General features: G+C 33.1%; 2 protein-coding genes across 2 annotated transcripts; both read left to right on the top strand.

Moving 5' to 3' along the window:
• The first annotated feature begins 4,729 nt into the window (after window positions 1-4,729).
• LOC107896765 (T-complex protein 1 subunit alpha) lies at window positions 4,730-10,112 on the top strand. The gene is made up of 17 exons (XM_016822032.2): window positions 4,730-4,976; window positions 5,083-5,147; window positions 5,336-5,425; window positions 5,523-5,609; window positions 5,730-5,789; window positions 5,891-5,941; window positions 6,108-6,203; window positions 6,535-6,600; window positions 6,729-6,946; window positions 7,141-7,237; window positions 7,327-7,413; window positions 8,288-8,422; window positions 8,679-8,783; window positions 9,092-9,220; window positions 9,340-9,443; window positions 9,557-9,647; window positions 9,740-10,112. The coding sequence occupies exons 1-17, from the start codon at window positions 4,904-4,906 to the stop codon at window positions 9,821-9,823; spliced, it is 1,638 nt and encodes a 545-aa protein (XP_016677521.1). The 5' UTR covers window positions 4,730-4,903; the 3' UTR covers window positions 9,824-10,112.
• Window positions 10,113-12,582: 2,470 nt separating this feature from the next.
• LOC107895548 (disease resistance protein RGA2) lies at window positions 12,583-15,201 on the top strand. The gene has a single exon (XM_016820811.1). The coding sequence runs from the start codon at window positions 12,583-12,585 to the stop codon at window positions 15,199-15,201; it is 2,619 nt and encodes an 872-aa protein (XP_016676300.1).
• The last annotated feature ends 4,364 nt before the right edge of the window (window positions 15,202-19,565 follow it).

Raw genomic sequence — 19,565 nt, 5'->3', positions numbered from 1 at the left:
TTAACACTACAAAACAGGGGAAAATGAAACAGGGTAAGCACTTTGTGCTTAGTAAGCCTATGTAACAAGAATTATACTTACCTAATATTTTCAATACAATACAATAAACATTCATATATCCATTCAATGCATTATTACCCTAACATGCAGAAACTCAACATTCAAGTTAGTACAATAATTTCCATGTACCAATAATATATACTAAGATTGATGAGCTCATTAATACCATGATTTCCATTTCCTTATATTTTTTTTCATATTTATCCCATTGAATTTCTTGGAATTTTCGATGGATTTTCAGAGGTACACTTTTAGTGTACATTTCCGGGTCCGTCAATTCATATTCATGTGCGCACATTTCCATTTCAGAGAGCACACTCTTGAAAACCTCATCCTTATAGCGGGATTACCAGTCCAGGCTAAATCCCCTGTAATATAAACTCATAGAGTATTTTCGGGATTACCAGTCCAGGCTAAATCCCCTATAACGACAATTACTCTAATGAGCTTGGATCTAAATTACCAGTCCAGGCTAAATTCAGACCCTGATTTGGATTACCCGTCCGGGCTAAATCCATTTTACACATATTCTTCGGGAGGGCTATATCAGGATAGGATCACCCGTCCGAGCTAGATCCTTTTTACCGTCAATTCCTTTTCAGAGATTCATCGAAATTTCCTTTCATTCAACCGGGATTTCTTCATCTTTTATCAAATATATCAATGTTTCATAAATTTTCATAAAATGAACTTTCAAATCATATTCACATCAATAACATACATTTCAAGCGTTTAAGAATATAATTCAAGTTACATGAACTTACTTTGATACTTGTTCGTGTACAGAAATCTACTAATCCTGAACTTTTTCCTTTCCTCGATCTAGCTTCGTATTTGAATCTTCTGGATTTTGAGCAAAAATTATGGAATACCAGCTTAGAGAACCCTCCTATGGCGTTTTTAGCTGCTGGAATTGAAGAGAAATGAAGAGAAATTTTCCTATTTAGTCCTAGTTTTATTTAGTTAATTTTGCAATATTCCAATTTTGCCCTTAATTTATCAATTTTCCTGCTGATTTCATGCCCTTGTCGTCCAGCCCAAATAAATTTTGGGTCTAATTGCCTTTTAAATCCTCTCTCATTGGACACTTAAGTTATTTAATCATCCCATCCACTTTTACACCTTTTACAATTTAGTCCTTTTCATTTAATTAACTATCCAAACATTAAAATTTCCTAACGAAATTTTAATACCACATTACTAACATTTCATAAATATTTATAAAATTATTTTCGACTCGGTTTTACGAGATAGAGGTCCCGATACCTTATTTTACCCAATTTCTTCAATAATTTCTTTTTCTAACTAACCACTAAACCGGTAAAATTTTGCTATCAATATTTTCATACGATTTTCCTATCATATCAATTTTCATGCAAAAATATTAAAATAAATTTCTCCTTAAATCAGATTTGTGATTATGAAACCACTATTCCGATAACCTTGAATTTAAGCTATTACAATATAAGGGAGTATGATATCATTTACTTAATTTTCGTCGAGATATAAAAAAATAAAATTTTAATCTTGCACATTTATTATTGCGCTTTATGATTAAATAAACATTTGAAGTGTGGACAAAAAAATGACCGATATTATAAATTATTCAATTGAAAAGTAAGTTTAAATTGTTAATGTAACAATAGTTTTGCATAACTACATGTGGAAGCATGCGGAATCAAGTGATAAATATTTAGAAGAATTTGAAAATTATGCTTGACATGTCAACTTCTAAAAATTATTTTGATCAAGGTGAACCGAAATTTTCTAATAATGAAGGTGACATTAACATTACAATGTTAAGAGAAATCATTGTTACTAGACTAATAAATTCGCCTTTTTAAAAAACCTTTGTATCTTATCTAATTCTCAATATTAATGAAACTTTATATATTTTATAAACATAGAGGAAAAATATAGTTGGCTAATAAATGCGGCATAAAAATTATTTTCAGGTTAAAATTGAATTTTTTATATTTTTTCATTTAGTAAAAATAATATAAAAATTAAATTAATTTTTTAAAATATTTATATAAACATATAAATTATAATATTAAAATTTTATATGGTAAATATCATTGATAAATATAAGATAATGATCAATAGATTTGCATTAATGTAAATATTAATTTAAATAAAAAAATAGTTATATGAATAATAAAAAAAATATTTTATACACTTTTTAATAAAAATTTATGATAATAATTTTATTTTAAAGCTTTTAATATCATTATTTTTAATTTCATCGCCCATTCAAAAGAGTCTTAAAAAATTCGAATTTATTCCAAACGCCCGAGATGAAGTCCACCTCCACTTATTCCATTTAGTTATTGGTTGAAAAATATATATTTTTATTATAACCCATACATTGTTACACATACTTGTTAATCAATTCACAAAGAAGTAACGCAAATGAATTTATCTCAAAGGTTTTTTTTCATGCAGTTGTGACTCCATTTATTTTGTATAACTTGCTGCAAGGTGAAATTTTTTTCTTAAGGCAGCACCCCAAAATTTCAAAGATGTTACAAATACACTTGCATGGAAGAAATAAATGATATGAAGGCCTAAAATTAGAATAACTGAATTGTTCCATATCGACTATCGAGTAAAAGTTTTGCATAATCTGGCAAATCTTTGACCGTAAACCTTCCTCAAAAACAAATATATAAATCTTAGTTTGCATAATTCTAAATGGATACATGATCTACATCATCTTTAATACCATCTAATTCGAGTGGACATCAGCTCTAATTAAACGGTATTATGTTCAATGTTTAAGGTAACTTTGATGATTTAGTTGATGACTGAAGATCAATTACAAGTTCAAATATTCTAACATTATGATACAAACAATATAACGCAAAATCATTGACTTCAAAACCTATTAGATATAACTTTTAAGAGTGTATATTTTTATATCGACACCAATTAAAAAAAATCCTAGATATAACTTTATCCGTCTTAATACTTATTTATCAGAGATTGTTACACCAAAATAATACTTATTTAAAAAAATAACTTTACCCTGATATTATAATACACAGAAAAATACTTATTTATCAGGAATTGTTACATCATCATCAACAAATCATGATCTCCAAACTATTGATATACTTTTTATATTTAAAAATCAGAATTTACGGTATTTCTTTTTTTAATTTTATTACTTTAAATAAAATAATTATGCAAAATAATCGGTGCGTTAAAAAATTTGTTTTTTTTTTCTAATGGATTGCATAGTCAACAATCCACGTAATGAGTTTACCATGTTGACGAAAGTGAATCTTCATTTGTCAGAAACCTTGGTCTTTGTATAGCTCCACTATCGCCATGGAACCCATTTTCCCCTTCTCCAGTGTCATCTCTGTCTGACCCCATTCCACCTACAACTTCCGATAGAAAGTCTAGGAAGGTTTTCACAGGCGCCATTATTGGCATTTACCAAGCTTTCATCATTCTCCTTAAGAAAATACTCTATTGCAGAATTAGCTTACCTTCCATATCGCATCAAGTTCTTTTGTTTTCTTCCGGAACCAATATAAGAATTCCAATTATATATCATCCATGTTTTCACCATGGGAAGAAATATGAGCACTGCACTATTCCCGTGTGGGTTTGGGGCGGCAATATAGTGTATTTAATTTACTTTTTGTCTCACGCTACAATATTGCTATAATATCTAATTTCACCGTTATCGCTGTTTTTACACTAATCACATATAAACCCACCACCTATTCAAACTCACCCTTAGCTTCTCCTTTACTTGCTCTATTACGTTGAACCTCTGTTTTGCTAGTGCTTTTGATACTGTTTTTAGGTTTTAGAAATGTCCCAAATCTCCTAGAAATTTGTTGTTAAAAGTTGCTTTTTTATTAATAGGTATTTTTCTACAGTTATATTATTATTATTATCAGACAACACTTTCCTAATCCTAACTTAAGCCATAGGGCATAGACAATTCATTCAAAGTATATGTCCTTTTTCATTCAGAGACTTGTTTGAATGATGCTTTTAGATTGTTTTCTTAACGAAAATGATGGAAGTTTAAAAATTATAATGTGAATGTGAACATCAATATTTATTATTAGTATTAAATTTTTTTTGGCAACCTGTATTACTGTAGTGTATATATATGATTTGATAATTTACTATTTTGAAAAAAAAAACATATTTTAGCAATTTAAAAATTTTCAGAATATTATTATTATTATTATTATTTGTTATAAAATTTAAATTTTTAATATATTTTTTGATTTCTATAAACTATTTTAAATTTTGATAATTTTTCCGAGAATAATTAATTTACTCATTTTGATATTTACACTAATTTACTTTTAAGATTATTCAATTTTTCGAGTTTAAAATATTTACTCAAATTAATTAAAAAAATATTACTTATTTTAATTAATTAAAAAAATCAAATAAATTAAATAACTTCATTCTATTATCTCAAAAATTAAAAAAAATTAAGTTGTTCCTGCAAGAAAGTAAAATTTGAACTTAGAAGGGGGCTTTAGGTAAGGAAAAGAATTTCGAGCTACGGGCTTTCTCTAAGGCTAATTCTTTGGAGATTGGGCCTTGAAAAATGAGAGCTTAGGTAATTATATTGGGTCGTTAACACACGACGCCGTTTAACAACATTTAACAATATCAAAACATTGTAGTAGAAAGTGTAGAACCCTAACGATTTGAACATTCTCGACTCACTCTTCCCACTTCTTTGAAGTCTTTCTGCAAATCCCTTTCTTCCCCTACTTCACCTTCTCCCCTCAGATCCCGATCTAGGGTTTCGCCGCCAATTCTTTTTTCGCATTTCGATCGCTCTTTTTTCTTACCTTAAATGGCGATTGCAGCACAAGCTCCAGATATTCTCGGCGAGCGTCAATCTGGTCAGGATGTTCGCACTCAAAACGGTACCTTCTCTCACTCACTCACTCCCGTATATTTCCTCTTTCGTGCGTCATTTATTTACAAATGTTTATTTTCTTTTCGTTTTTCATTTGGGGGGCTTTTCGACAGTGATGGCGTGTCAAGCAGTTGCCAACATTGTTAAATCCTCACTCGGCCCGGTTGGACTCGACAAGGTATCTCCGCTAGTTTCTATTTAAATGCCGAATGAAATCGCGCTTGCTTTCGCTTTAGTTTTGTATTCGTTTGCTGTTTTTAGAACAATTATTGTTAGAAATGAAGTAGTTATAGTTTTAATTTTAGTTGCGAGGTCGTGCTAGTGATGTTGCATTTGCTTTAATGTTTTATTGTTTGATTATTTCAGATGCTTGTTGATGACATTGGTGATGTAACGATTACTAATGATGGTGCTACGATCCTGAAGATGTTGGAAGTAGAGCATCCAGCTGCCAAGGTCGACAAATAGCTGCATTTTGCATGTTACTGATAAGACTTTTACTGTTGGCAAGTGACATCACCTGCTGTAATATATTTGAAATCTCCTTTGGCAGGTACTTGTAGAGTTGGCTGAGCTTCAAGATCGGGAAGTTGGTGATGGAACAACCTCTGTTGTTATTGTGGCGGCAGAATTTCTCAAGGTAATTGCATCTGTTCCTCTACAGGATTTGATCCATGCATAGAACATTCATTTTAGACTGAGTTTTCTTTTTAAGAATCTTACTTATTTGGTGATATGTGATTTTCTTGCAATTTTACAGAGAGCAAACGATCTGGTTAGGAATAAAATTCACCCAACATCTATAATTAGCGGCTTCAGAGTGAGTAACTTTATCTGTCTAGCAGAGTCACGTTTTTTTGGTTTAGAATATATCCATGTGGTAGAATCTGAACATGTTTTTGGATTCTTTTGTTTGTGCAGCTAGCAATGAGGGAAGCATGCAAATATGTAGAAGAAAAGTTGGCCGTGAAAGTAAGCATCTTATTGAGCACCGTTTGAAAAGTGATTGAATATGACCTTATATATTGTAAAGTATGAAGTTTTTAAAAATTGATTGAATTTTATTCAGTAGATATTTATTATTGCAATGTTATATAGCTTTGGTTCCTTTTATTCATCCTATGTTTTTCTTTACTAGGTTGAGAAGCTTGGGAAAGATTCTCTAGTAAACTGTGCCAAGACGAGTATGTCCTCAAAGCTCATAGCTGGTGACAGTGACTTCTTCGCTAATTTGGTATGATTATTGCCTCAGTTAAGTAATTAGATTTTTCAACTCTCCGCAATCTGGCAACTGGTTTAATCAATATATTTACCCTTTCTTTTTCCTGACCTACTTAATTCTTTTTCATAAACATTTCAAACATATATCTGTAACTTTCATTCCCCTTCCCACAGCAAGGTTTTCTGGTTTCAGCAGTAATGATTCTATATTTTCAATTTTTACTATATCTTATTTCCTTGTTGTAGTCATCAAATGTTTTCGTTCCTATCTTTTATGAGATGCAAGGGATCAAACCTGGGTAAGGTTGTCTGTTTAGCTCGTATATTGATTTTGTTATATACAGGTTGTAGAAGCAGTTTTGGCAGTAAAGATGACCAATGCACGAGGAGAAGTCAGATACCCAATCAAGGTAGGTATTTTAAAATATTTCATATTAAAGGTCCTTGTTTGAGCTCATGCTGTGAGAGATTGTACATTGTCTTTAATTGGACCTTCATTTAGTTGTTTTATGTCATTAATTCCTTTTTCTTATTTCAGGGAATTAATGTTTTAAAAGCACATGGAAAAAGTGCCAGAGATAGCTACCTGCTGAATGGGTATGCGTTGAACACTGGCCGTGCTGCACAAGGAATGCCCTTAAGAGTTTCCCCTGCCAAGATTGCTTGTCTTGATTTTAATCTGCAGAAGACAAAAATGCAGTTAGGAGTCCAAGTCTTGGTCACCGATCCTAGGGAGCTGGAGAAAATTCGTCAAAGGTGATAAGTCGTAAAGCTGTTAACTTGTTTGCAGAGTCATGTTTGCAGCTTCCCTTGGTGTTTTATTATTTTTATTTTTCTGGTCTGAAATATGTAGAAGTTCATCAGATTATCTAGAACATGCCTATGGTAAATATTAAAGCAGACATTCATATACATTAAATGTGGCACTGACGACATCTATATCTCAACAGAGAAGCTGATATGACAAAAGAACGTATTGAGAAACTTCTGAAAGCTGGAGCAAATGTTGTTCTGACTACAAAAGGGATAGATGACATGGCACTCAAGGCAAGTTTCCTTTGTATTTGTTTTTCTCCAACTGCTTACTTTCTATTTTTTCTTTCATTTTCTTCCTAAAATCTTTATTGCTTCATCAGTATTTTGTGGAGGCAGGAGCTATTGCTGTGAGACGTGTCCGAAAAGAGGATATGCGCCATGTTGCTAAGGCAACTGGTGCAACCATGGTACATTCCTACTCAGCTTAGAAATGATAATTATGTCATAACCATATAAGTTTTGCATGCTTTGTGCTACGGTATAACTCATATTCATGTTCTTTCCAGTGCCGAATTGATTGATGGTTATGATTAATAATCAATCCCTTTTCTATGAAGCACCACTGTTATTAGGGCACGAGGCACGCTCTATGTGCTACCTTTAGGTGCTAAGCACAAAAAAAGAAGCTAGCTGAGTGAAGTGCAATATGTATATGTGCGCTTTTCTATGTTTTTATATGTATGGCATAAGATATATTATAAACTCTAAAGTCTGATCTATATCTACAAAACATGCAAATTTTTTATAGGTCAATATGCATGATTTTCTTGTGGTCTCTGTCTGCTGTTGAATGCTCAAATATTGAGAAGTACAAAGTTTAATTCTATCCCTTTCTTGTTAGTAAAGGAGAAATAATGAAAAAGTCAAAAATAAAATTAAGTAAAGAGAACATCAATTAGGTGGGCCGTTTCATGCCTATTGCCTTACAAAGACATGGCTAGGCACACCAGTGATGCGCCTGATAAATGGGCCTTGACCGAACAGGTCTGAGTTGCTTTTGTTGTCTGGTGCTAAGGCGCTAGGTGGAGGTGTGCCTAGGTGCACTCCCTGACAATGCTGTGAAGGACTGTATTCTTCCAAAACTTAGTTGTGTTAATTTGATCTAATTGGAAATTACTTTTCTCAGGGCTGCATCACTTGTAACTTGACTTAGTTCTTTATCTTTTTCAAATTTATTGAGAAAATAACTTTTTGATTATATTTCTCTTAACTCATAATAGTTGAAATAGTCTACTAAGAGCTTTTCTTTTTTAATGTTCTTCCTCATTGATGGATATGTAGGTTTCGACATTTGCTGATATGGAGGGTGAAGAAACTTTTGATTCATCACTTCTTGGATTTGCTGATGAAGTTGTAGAGGAACGCATTGCTGATGATGATGTGGTTATGATTAAAGGGACCAAGAGCACAAGTGCGGTATGTTATTAGCAATCAAACTTAGGAATCTAATTCCTTTTATTCTTGCTGCAGTTCAATATCATTCTGATATCTATGTCTTTTCTCCTTTTGTACTTTTTGTTATGTTACTGGTATTGTTGCAACCATGTTAAGCGAACATATAAGTTTTGAAGTAATGTGCGAGTTTAGTTTATTCATAGTCTCATGTTGTCTATATGCCTTTTGATTTCCAATAACTGCATGACTTGACACTTCTCTTTTCATCTTTTCCAAGGTTTCCATGATCCTCAGGGGAGCAAATGACTATATGCTTGATGAAATGGAAAGAGCTCTACATGATGCTTTATCTATTGTGAAAAGGACTCTTGAATCCAACACGGTAAACTTATTCCCACTAACAAATGATTATTTATTAGTTGCAAGATCCAACATTTACATTACTGAGAGAATTGTTCAGTTCAGCTTAGCCTGTTGTATTTTCAATTGTTAAAATCTGGACATTCCAGCGATAACATCTTTTACTGCAATGTGGGTATTTTTCACTTGCTTTGAATTCTTAGTTAAAAGAGTCTAGTGGTGTCTGTTTTTTCATTTCAGTATTCCTCTAAGTTCAAATCAATAGGCATAACGTAGTAGGTGACTATTTATGCTTCCTGCTAAGCTCCTTTTTGGTGTTTGCAATATTAGGTAGTAGCAGGTGGAGGTGCAGTTGAAGCTGCTTTATCAGTGTATTTGGAGTATCTTGCCACGACTTTAGGATCACGTGAGCAGTTGGCAATTGCAGAGTTTGCAGAAGCTCTTTTAATTATACCGAAGGTAAATTTAGTATTGGCTAGGTTGCAAGTTATGCGAATTGATATCCTTTTATTGGCTCATCTCACTTCGTGCTTTATATGAGAAGTAAATAGTTACGCAATAAAATTGATCATGCACAGGTGCTTGCAGTCAATGCTGCCAAGGATGCCACTGAATTAGTTGCGAAACTTCGGGCTTACCACCACACTGCTCAAACCAAGGCTGATAAAAAACATTTTTCAAAGTAAAACGTAGACAATATTATGATAAAAAAATTTTATTTCGATAAAAGAAAGTACTATAGATAATTGAGAGTTGTGGCACTGAATTGTGATGTTCAATCTTGTCAAATTGCAGCATGGGTTTGGACCTTTTGAATGGAACCGTTCGTAACAACTTAGAAGCTGGAGTCATTGAGCCTGCAATGAGCAAAGTGAAGATTATTCAGGTAATTGGAGTAATCAGGCTGTTTTTATTTTTGGTTTACATTGTCCAACAGCGAGTTGCTAATATGGTTCCTAAAACGCTCTGTTTTACCAGTTTGCAACTGAAGCAGCCATAACGATTCTTCGAATTGATGATATGATCAAGCTTATGAAAGATGAAAGTCAGAACGAAGAGTAGGGGAGATGGGACTTCCGTTGATAAGGATATGATGGTTGTAGGTTAATACAAAGGAAGGATTGGGATGCGGTTTTAAGAAAATTGAAGCAGGTTTTCATGTTTTTTTTTTGTTGTTATATATCGTTTTATTGGGTTTAAAACGAATATAATGTTTGTTTTCAGCGATTAATAGACCAGCGTTCCGTTTTTTGTTGTATGCTTGTGGCACTGCATTGCGTAGTGTTTTTTTTTGGCGAAGGGGATTCAAGTATTTTCCTATCAAGTTTCAATACAGAGGAACCTTACATTATTAATAGTATGATAGAGATATATGATGAATTCATATTTAAATTTTATGAGCACAAAAGTTTCAATAAAAGTTTATTGTTAAATTTAATAATCATGTAAATGAAACGTATACTTGGGTTTTTAATCAAGCTTTATCATTTTAAGGCTTTGTTTGGAAGGGAGATTGACTGCGGTGTGGTGCGTTTAACTTACTTTTTGTCTCACGTTACAGTATCGCTACAGTATCTAATCTCACCGCCACCGCTGTTTTTACACTAACCGCAGCTAAACGTACCGCCCATCCAAACTCACCCTAAGGAAACAAAAAAAAACACAGTAGAAAATTCGATTTGTTTGGCTCACCAAGAATTGATTTGGGTTTTAGGCAAATCATTTTCTTATCTGGTTTAAATTAATTTTTATTAATTGTTTAAATTTAATGATTTAAGGGTCAAAATTAAATTTGCAAATTAAGTCTTTTAAGAAAGAAAGTTCATTCTATTCAGTTTTTAGTGATTCTAAAAATATCAATCAGGTCATTTTGTCATCGTTAGTTATCGACTTGGCATCGTTAGTTGATCAACTTTATAATAATGATGTGGTATGTCATTTAAGATATTGACGTGGTATGTCATTTCAGTAAAAAATATACATACATTTAAGATGAGTATAAAATTATAAAAACTTTTAATTTTCTTTTAAAATTATTAAAAATTACAAAAGAAAAAAAGTACCATGAAAGAATTCAAAATTACAAAAGCTTGTAAAAAGTCAAACAAAAGTCATTATAGAATTCAAAATGAATAGAGTGCCATGCAGTCTTCTTAGTAGAGAGAGTTGAGAGAAAGATAAAAAGAAAGAAAAAGGAAAGTGAAAATATAAAGTATATATATAAGGAATATAATTCTTAATATTTTTATAAATTATAACTTTTACTAATTTTTAATAATTTTTATAAAAAAGAGTATAGTATTGTATTTGATTTAGACAAATAATTGTTCAAATTTATTTTAGATGTATATATTTATTTTATTAATTTTAAAATATTTTTTATAAATTTTTATTTTTTGTTAATGTGGCATGCTAGTTAACATGCATAATTTTTAGTTTTTTTTGCAAATGTAATATATCATGTCAACATTATTGACATGTTCCATGCCATATCAAAGTCACTAAAATTAATAATTAAATTGGTGAATTGACGATTTCCTAAGAGTCTAAATATTATCAAATAAATAATAGATTCTAATTTTTAAATAGGATAGTTCTAAAGTCAACTAGAATCCATGATCCATGGCCATAGCACTAGTCTTTATCCCCGTTAAAATATCACAAAAACTTAGGTAAAAATGTGAAATGGTAGAAGCACTAACAAAATAAAATAAAATGGAAGCAGGTAGGCCATAGTCTGATTGACATTATACATGACCTGACCTCAGCCGTATCTGTATTCGTTCAGCTGATCTCCAAGCTTTTTCTCCCGTTCTTGATTGCCGATTCACAGATGGCGGAAGCTGTCATCACTGCAGCCGTAGAAGTGGCTCTATCAAAGGCCATCTCCCTCCTTGAAGACCAAGTCAACCTTGCATGGGATTTCAAGGACAAGCTGAACAAGCTTCGTTCCTTACTAGTTCTCACTCGAGCTCTCTTGCAAGATGCAGAGAGGAGGCAAGTTGATGAGGCTGTCAAAGTCTGGTTGGAGCAGCTTAGGGACATCGCTTATGAGGCGGATGATGTATTGGATGAGCTTGCTTACGAACATGTCCGCCGGAAGGTGGACAACCAAATGAGTAAAAAGGTTAGGGATTTCCTTTCCCCCTCCAAAAATCACCTGGCATTTTCTCTAAAGATGGCTAAAAAGGTTGAGAATATTAGCCTTTCACTGGATGAGATTACTGATCGGGCCTCCAAATTTGGGCTCCAACAAAGACTTCAAAATACGACGGCTCCAGTATTTAGTGGAGTAGGAGGAGGCACCAACTCCTTCCTTGACTCATCACGAGTTGTTGGAAGGGAAGCTGATGTCTTAAAAGTAGTTGATCTCTTGATTAGCTCAGCCACTCACCAAAGTTTGTCAACAGTATCCATTGTAGGCATGGCAGGCTTGGGTAAAACTACTTTAGCAAAGTCAGTGTGCAATAATGGGACAATAAAGAAACATTTTAAGACAATAATGTGGGTTTGTGTAGCAGAGAACTTTGATGTCCGGAGGATTTTGTTGGAGATGTTAGAATCTCTAACTAGAAAACCCTGTGAGATCAAGAACGAGGATGTTGTACTTCGAGAAATTCAGAAGGAGTTGAAAGAAAAGACCTTCCTTCTTGTCCTCGATGATGTGTGGGATGAGGATATTAAAAACTGGTTGGACTTAAAAGGGCAGTTTGCTGGGCATGAATGGAAGTAAACAAAGTTGCATTCTGGTCACAAGTCGTAGTGAAAATGTTGCATTAGTAAGGGAATCACCTCCTTATCATCGGCATCATCTTAAGATGATGATAGATGAAGAGTGCTGGTCCATTATCAGAGAAAGAGCATTCGGAAACTCTTCAATATCTCTAGAATTGGAAGTTATTGGAAGGGATATTGCTTGTAAATGTGGAGGTGTGCCACTGGTGGCAACTGTTATAGGAGGGACGATGTGCAACACATGGGATAAAGATGAGTGGGTCTCGCTCAGGGATAGTTCTATTTGGGGTTCTTTGGAAAAGAATGAAGGTATTGTTCGTGTTCTGAAATTAAGTTTTGATCGCTTGCCTTCCTTGTATTTAAAGCAATGTTTTGCCTATTGTTCCATTTTTCCTAAAGATTTTAGGATACAAAGGGAGGAACTGATTCAGCTTTGGATGGCTGAAGGCTTTCTTCAACGATCCAAAGGAAGTTCACAACTGGCCTTTGAGGATATTGGTAATGAGTACTTCAATGACCTGTTATCAAATTCCTTATTGCAAGATGTGGAGAAGGATCTGTACGGACGTATCATAAGTTGTAAGATGCATGATTTAGTTCATGATCTTGCCCAGTCCATTTCTGATATCAAACAACAAAATGTGTTTGATGATGTGAAATTGTGGCACTCTTTGTTCTTGAATTCTAGCTTCACCTTCATTGGAAAAGACTTCAAAGGATTGGTGGTTCTTAAATTTGGCGGTGCTGATATTGTATCATTGCCAGATTCAATTGGCAAGCTAAGGCATTTGAGATACTTTGATATCTCAAGAACTCGCATACCTAGACTACCCAAGTCCTTTACTCAGCTCTACCTTCTGGAGACGTTAAGATTATTGAGCTGCGAAATGCTCAAAAAACTTCCTGAAGGAATGAAAAATTTAGTTAACTTGAGGCATTTATATATCAGTCATGGACGTCATGTTCCTATTGGGATAGGATGTCTAATTAGTCTTCAGACTTTGCCAGTATTTCATGTGGGTACAGAAAGGGGAACTGGAATTGGAGAATTGGGTTTTTTAGTTGAATTAGGAGGAGAATTGGTGATAGAGGGTCTTGAGAATGTTATAGACAAAGAAGAAGCTAGGGGAGCTAAAATGTGGGAGAAGAAGAAATTACACAAGTTGCGGTACCGGTACCGATGGGACAACCGGAAGGAAGGGTACTGTAATCATGATGAGGAAGTATTGGAAGGGTTGGAACCTCACTCAAACTTGGAAAGCTTAAGTATTGAGAGTTATAAGGGGGAGTACTATCCATCATGGCTGTTAGGGAACTTTTGTGGTGAGCCAAATACTTGTTTTCAACTCATGAATATGGTTGAGTTGAGACTATTAGATTGTAAGAATGTGAATGATCTTCCAAGTCTTGGGCAATATCCCAGTCTTAAATTTCTTGAAATAGGAGGTTTATACCGTGTGAGGTGTGTAGGAAATGAATTTTATGTGAATGTTTGTGATAAGAATAAGCCAATCATCTTATTTCCAGCATTGCAAAATTTCATCCTAAGGAATATGCCTGAAGTAGAAGAATGGTTAGAAGTGGAGCCAACGATTCCTGTGTTTCCTTCACTACTAGTGTTGGAAATTGTAGGTTGTGACCATCTGAACAGTATTCCAAGAATGAGTAGATTTTCTTCTCTTGAGACCATCATTATTCAAAACTGCGAGAAGTTAAGTTGGAGAGACAATGAACTGTTTCCCTCTAGGCTTAAAGAACTAAGAATAACAGACCGTTGGAACTTAAGGTTCATTCCAAGTGTAGAGGGTGGTATCTCTTTTCTTCAACAACTTCATGTGATGTGGTGTAAAAAATTATGTAAAATAGGAGAGGGACTGCTCACCTCCACATGTCTAACAGATGTGGACATAAGTGAATGTCCTAATTTGAGGTCTGCTCCTTTCAATGGCCAATCTCAATCTCTTTTGAGTCTTCGATTACGCAACTGTGAAGAATTACTGGAGATAGAGGGCGGATTATCTGCAAGCACAAGATTGGAAACGTTAGAGATTGCAAATTGTCCTATTATGATTTCAATTTCCAGCTTATATGGTTTCTCTTCTCTTTTAGAATTAGAGCTGAATAAATGTGAAGCATTAACAAGTCTACCATCTGGATTGTCAACTTGTACTTCTCTTTGGCGTTTGTTCATCTACAACTGCAATAATCTGGAGTCAATTCCAGAGGATGTAGGACAATTGCGTTGTTTGGAGGAATTGCGTATTTGTGATTGCCAAAGCATGAAAAGGCTCCCAGAAGAAAGCCTTGGGTGCCTCACAAGTTTGAAGAGATTAGAATTGGGTCCCTTCTCAGAAGAGCTAGAGGAATTCCCAGGTCTGGGTTCCATCCACCACCTCCACTCTTCCCTTAAAGAATTGACATTGTGGGGATGGGATAAACCATGCGCTTTGCCAAATCAACTTCAACATCTCACGGCACTTGAGCGATTATTGATTAATGACTTCAATGGACTGAAAGTTTTGCCGGAGTGGTTGGGAAATCTCTCCTCCCTTCGAGAGTTAAGTTTTGACCGTTGTAACAATTTGGAGCATGGGCCATCCAAGGAAGCCTTGCAACGCCTCTCCAATTTGCAATTGTTTCGTATACCCGATTTCCCAAGCAATTTAGGGGTGCTGACCGATTTTGCGGTTTCAGGGAAAAGGTAAAATTGTAATATAATTAGTTGATAAGAAAACACTTGCACGTTTGGTTCGCTGTAATGGATTAGAGTTATAATGGAATAAAGTTATAATCAGTAATTCAATTGTTTGGTTGAATGGAATGGAATAGAATTGTAATGATATTCTTATGTTTGGTTGCACGTTTGGTTCGCTGTAATGGAATAGAGTTGTAATAGAATAAAGCTGTAATCAATAATTCAATTATTTGGTTGGATGAAATCGAATAGAACTGTAATGATATTCTTATGTTTGGTTGCACGTTTGGTTCGCTGTAATGGAATAGAGCTGTAATAGAATAAAGCTTTAATTAGTAATTCAATTGTTTAGTTGAATGGAATGGAATAGAATTGTAATGATATTCTTATGTTTGGTTGAATGAAATGATTTTATAATAGTATAACAGAAAAAGCTAAAATGATCAGAGTACCATTAACAGATTTTCTTTAAGTACATAATTATTATTATTAAATTTTACTAAAATTATTATTAAAATGATAAATAATTTAATCATGTTTTAATATAATTATTACTAAATATAATTAAATAAAAATAAAAATAAATAATTTAATTACATTTTTAATATAATTTTTATTAATATATGAATTAATAAAAATCATAACATAATCTTATGACCAAAATTACAAATATTGATCCAAAAAGTAATAATTATTTTCATTTTTATATATATATGAAAAATATCAAACATTTATACACTAAACAAATCCATGTTTTAACATAATTTAAAATTTAATAACATACTTAATATAATTATTTTGTATTAAATTATATTAAAATATTTCATTTACTCCCTTTTAAAATAATATACTATTATTATTATTTGAATCCATTGCTTCTCAAGTTATGGTCATTATAGTTGACACACAACAAATATATTTTGAAAGAAATAGTACATAGAAGGAAACCTATCCTTTAGGCTCCAATTTATAGTTAACTAAGTTTAGGAATTGACTAAGAAAAATACAGGATATATAGATAAAAATATCAGTTAAAATTCATACACTAGAGTCAATTCTAGGATTAATTATGTCCCAAAGTAACTTCATTATTGATTCAGTCTCATCCGAGTTGCTTGCATCGAAAAATGTAATAACAGCCAAGCAACCAAGAATCTGCGCAAGACAAGAAATTTATAACAAAAGCCCATGAAGCATAATCATGAAAGAGCTATCTAAAAAATCAAATTGCGATTAATTATCTTATCACTAGTGTTACTTCCAAGGTCTTAGATTTTAGTCCTCCCTGGGAAAGTGTAGTCAACACATCTTCATATGCTTCGTGCCCCTTCTCAACAAAAGTAGTAATCATTGACAACAATCCTACAAGAAGAATATGTACCAAAACCGTAAGCTAAAATTTAAAGTTGAACAAATAACATCTAATAAAATTTGCACTTCATGAAGGATGAACCTACCATTAATATGTGCTGCTTGCTTCATCTCTGTAGGCGAACCCTTTTTAATGAAATGCAAACATTGATACACTAGTGTTACAAAGTTGCAACAAGACGATTATAATTGTGAGTATTACCTGGTTAAAATGTATTATCAGAAAAGAAGATCGAATTTGCAAGTTTTAGAGACAATGGTTAGGTACATCTTAAGAATGAAATTCTGACTACTAAATTCTTTAATGTGAAGTTATTTATCATTTACACATTATATAAAAACCCTGAAAAGGAAGTAATGCCTACTTCAGCTCTACAAATTTTTGCTCTATGTTGAAAGTTAAAGCCTTGAGAATTGTTGAAAGTGCTTCCTCTCTTACCGATGCCCTGCGTTTTAGAAATAAACCAAAAATAGTTTTAAATCGAGTTGTGATGCAATGTTAGTATCATGTTGAAACCACTTAAACAATTTAAATCTAATGAGTTACTAAAAGTAATTCCGAAACACCAATTTCAGACAAGAGAAGTATGATATACCTTTTTCCTGACAAATCTATGAAGTAATCAAGAAGAGTCTTGCGTGGACCCTGGAAATTGTGCAAATCACCTCTAGCATCACCATCATCATCAAGTAGAATACCTCTTCTTGATCGTTGCCCGCCTTCACCTACAATTAATGATATCAATAATATAAAATTGACTAAGATCAATTAAAAAAATTATAAAACTAAACCATATATCCAATGCATATGAATAACTCTGCTATATGCATATATATATTCAATGCATAATTGTTGGACTTCATTCATTCAAACAACTAGTATTAATTTTCAACATATTTTCACAAAATTTCCTTCTTACCACCTTACCATATAATTTCATGGCAAACGTTAACAAATCTCTCTCTAGATATATATATATATATAATAAAGCATAGTTATCACTTATCACTTTAATGAAAAACAAAGGGATGTTAGGATGCTAGCTAGCCACTGTATAGAAGCAATATTTGAAAACGAAATTTCACTATTTTTCCTACTAAAAACATGAAACAGCATCAAGATACATCTAAAAACACAAATTATAATTGCAGGTTCATATTGCTTACAAGCTTCTGATTTGATGTATTCAGGAAAAAAGCAAAGATAGCAACGACAGCTTTATGATATTGGAAATCTATGTCGAGAAAGGATAATGAAACTTACTATTTCTCCTCTTGTCCGTTATCTTCTTTAACTGAAAGAGATCAAGTAAAACCCCAAACTTTTATAATTGCTACAAAGTTAACGTTAACTACTGCATATATAAACATAATGTACTTTAATAGAACAAACGATTTTAAAAAAGGCTTACAAAAGATGGTAGACATATATATCAACAACAAAGGAATATAAAAAGGTAAAAAAAGAGAACTACGAACTCAACCAAAAAGATCCTTCAATTGAAAAGCACTTTTGCCAAATAGGTCAGGTCTCGAGCAGTATGATGTTCTAAACAATGTTATCAAACAGATATTCTCCTAGTTAAAGCTCAGGTTTCAAACATAGAGGGGACAAGACATGATTACTAATTTTATTATAATAGAAGTCAGATGAAGGTCGAAGAATATATAATAGAGGAAAGAGCATTGTATCTAACTTGCAAAAGAGAAATTTCGACCAAGAATTCAAACTTATACATAAAACTAGAAACCAACAGAAGGAGCAGATGAAGTACTTACATTGGAGCTGATGTCTACTTTGATAACTTTGATATCAGTTATAACATTCTTAGACTTCAGTTGGCTATTAACATCAGCCAAGAAAAGATCACCTTTCTTTGTTCCGGCGGAGGTAATTGCCTGAAAATAAAGGGAAAAACAACAAAACAAGGCCAAATTAATTCAAGTTCTCATAGCAGATAGAGAAATCAAACATCTTCCATGATACATTGTATCTAAAATATTGAGATAACCATGGTAAAATTAACTTGGAATTTAATTGTATTACCTTAAAGTCTTGGGCAATTTCACGAACGAGCCTTTGGAAAGGCAGTTTCCTGATAAGGAGTTCAGTACTTTTCTGGTACTTCGGATTTCACTGCATCCAATGGAAAAATCATAAGTTCAATTCGTGTAAACAAGAATAAAAAAACGTGATTTGATGACTAACCGCAGAGCTACAGTTTCAGGGCGATATCGGTGAGGCTTCTTCACACCTCATGTTGTCGGTGCTGACTTGCGAGCAGCCTGAGAAACATATAATAGAAAAAAAGAAATTAAAGAAGATTGAGCAGAAAAAGTCTCAATCGAACTTAGGATTGAAAAGGGAAAAGAAAAGTTGAAAGAGGTGAAAGAACTTTAACTAAAAGGAATCAGGAAAAAGAGGAAAAAGAAAAAGTACCCTTTACAATATTTGGGGAGATGAAGATGAAGGGCGAATGGATGCTTGATTTGGGGAGGAAGAAATCTGAAGAGAATTTTGGGAAGAAGAGAGGCAGGCTATTCTGGTCCAAAAACCTATGGTGTGGTGTTGAATAGGTATTCAGACCCCTAAACCCTAAATACCTAAACGGTGAGCTAAGGGAATGAGATGTAATAGTAATTCCGTGGAATCACTTAAATGGTGAATCAAACGATTGCTGTACTGTAGCGCGCGAAATTAGGGCAAATGGAATAACAATTCCATCCAACCCATCCAACCAAACGTAGCGTTATAAGATATTCCGAGCATCGAGATTGCTAATTGTAATATAATTAGTTTATAACGACTGTTAATTAGGTATACTATTTTGATCTTATATTTTTTAGACATATAAATAAAAGAATAAGGAAGAAAAAGCTTATTGGTGAATCAATTTAATAGTACGAATCTGGAACATTCGACTCAACTTTAGAATAGATATCTTTTTACTAAGAAAAAACATAACCCCTAACTTAAGCTCAAGTTTGTTCTCCTAACATACT

This window comes from Gossypium hirsutum, chromosome A10 (genome assembly GCF_007990345.1).
Source record: "Gossypium hirsutum isolate 1008001.06 chromosome A10, Gossypium_hirsutum_v2.1, whole genome shotgun sequence".
NCBI lineage: Eukaryota > Viridiplantae > Streptophyta > Magnoliopsida > Malvales > Malvaceae > Gossypium > Gossypium hirsutum.
Note: the sequence above shows the minus strand (reverse complement) of the source record. Positions and strands in the feature narration are given on the sequence as shown.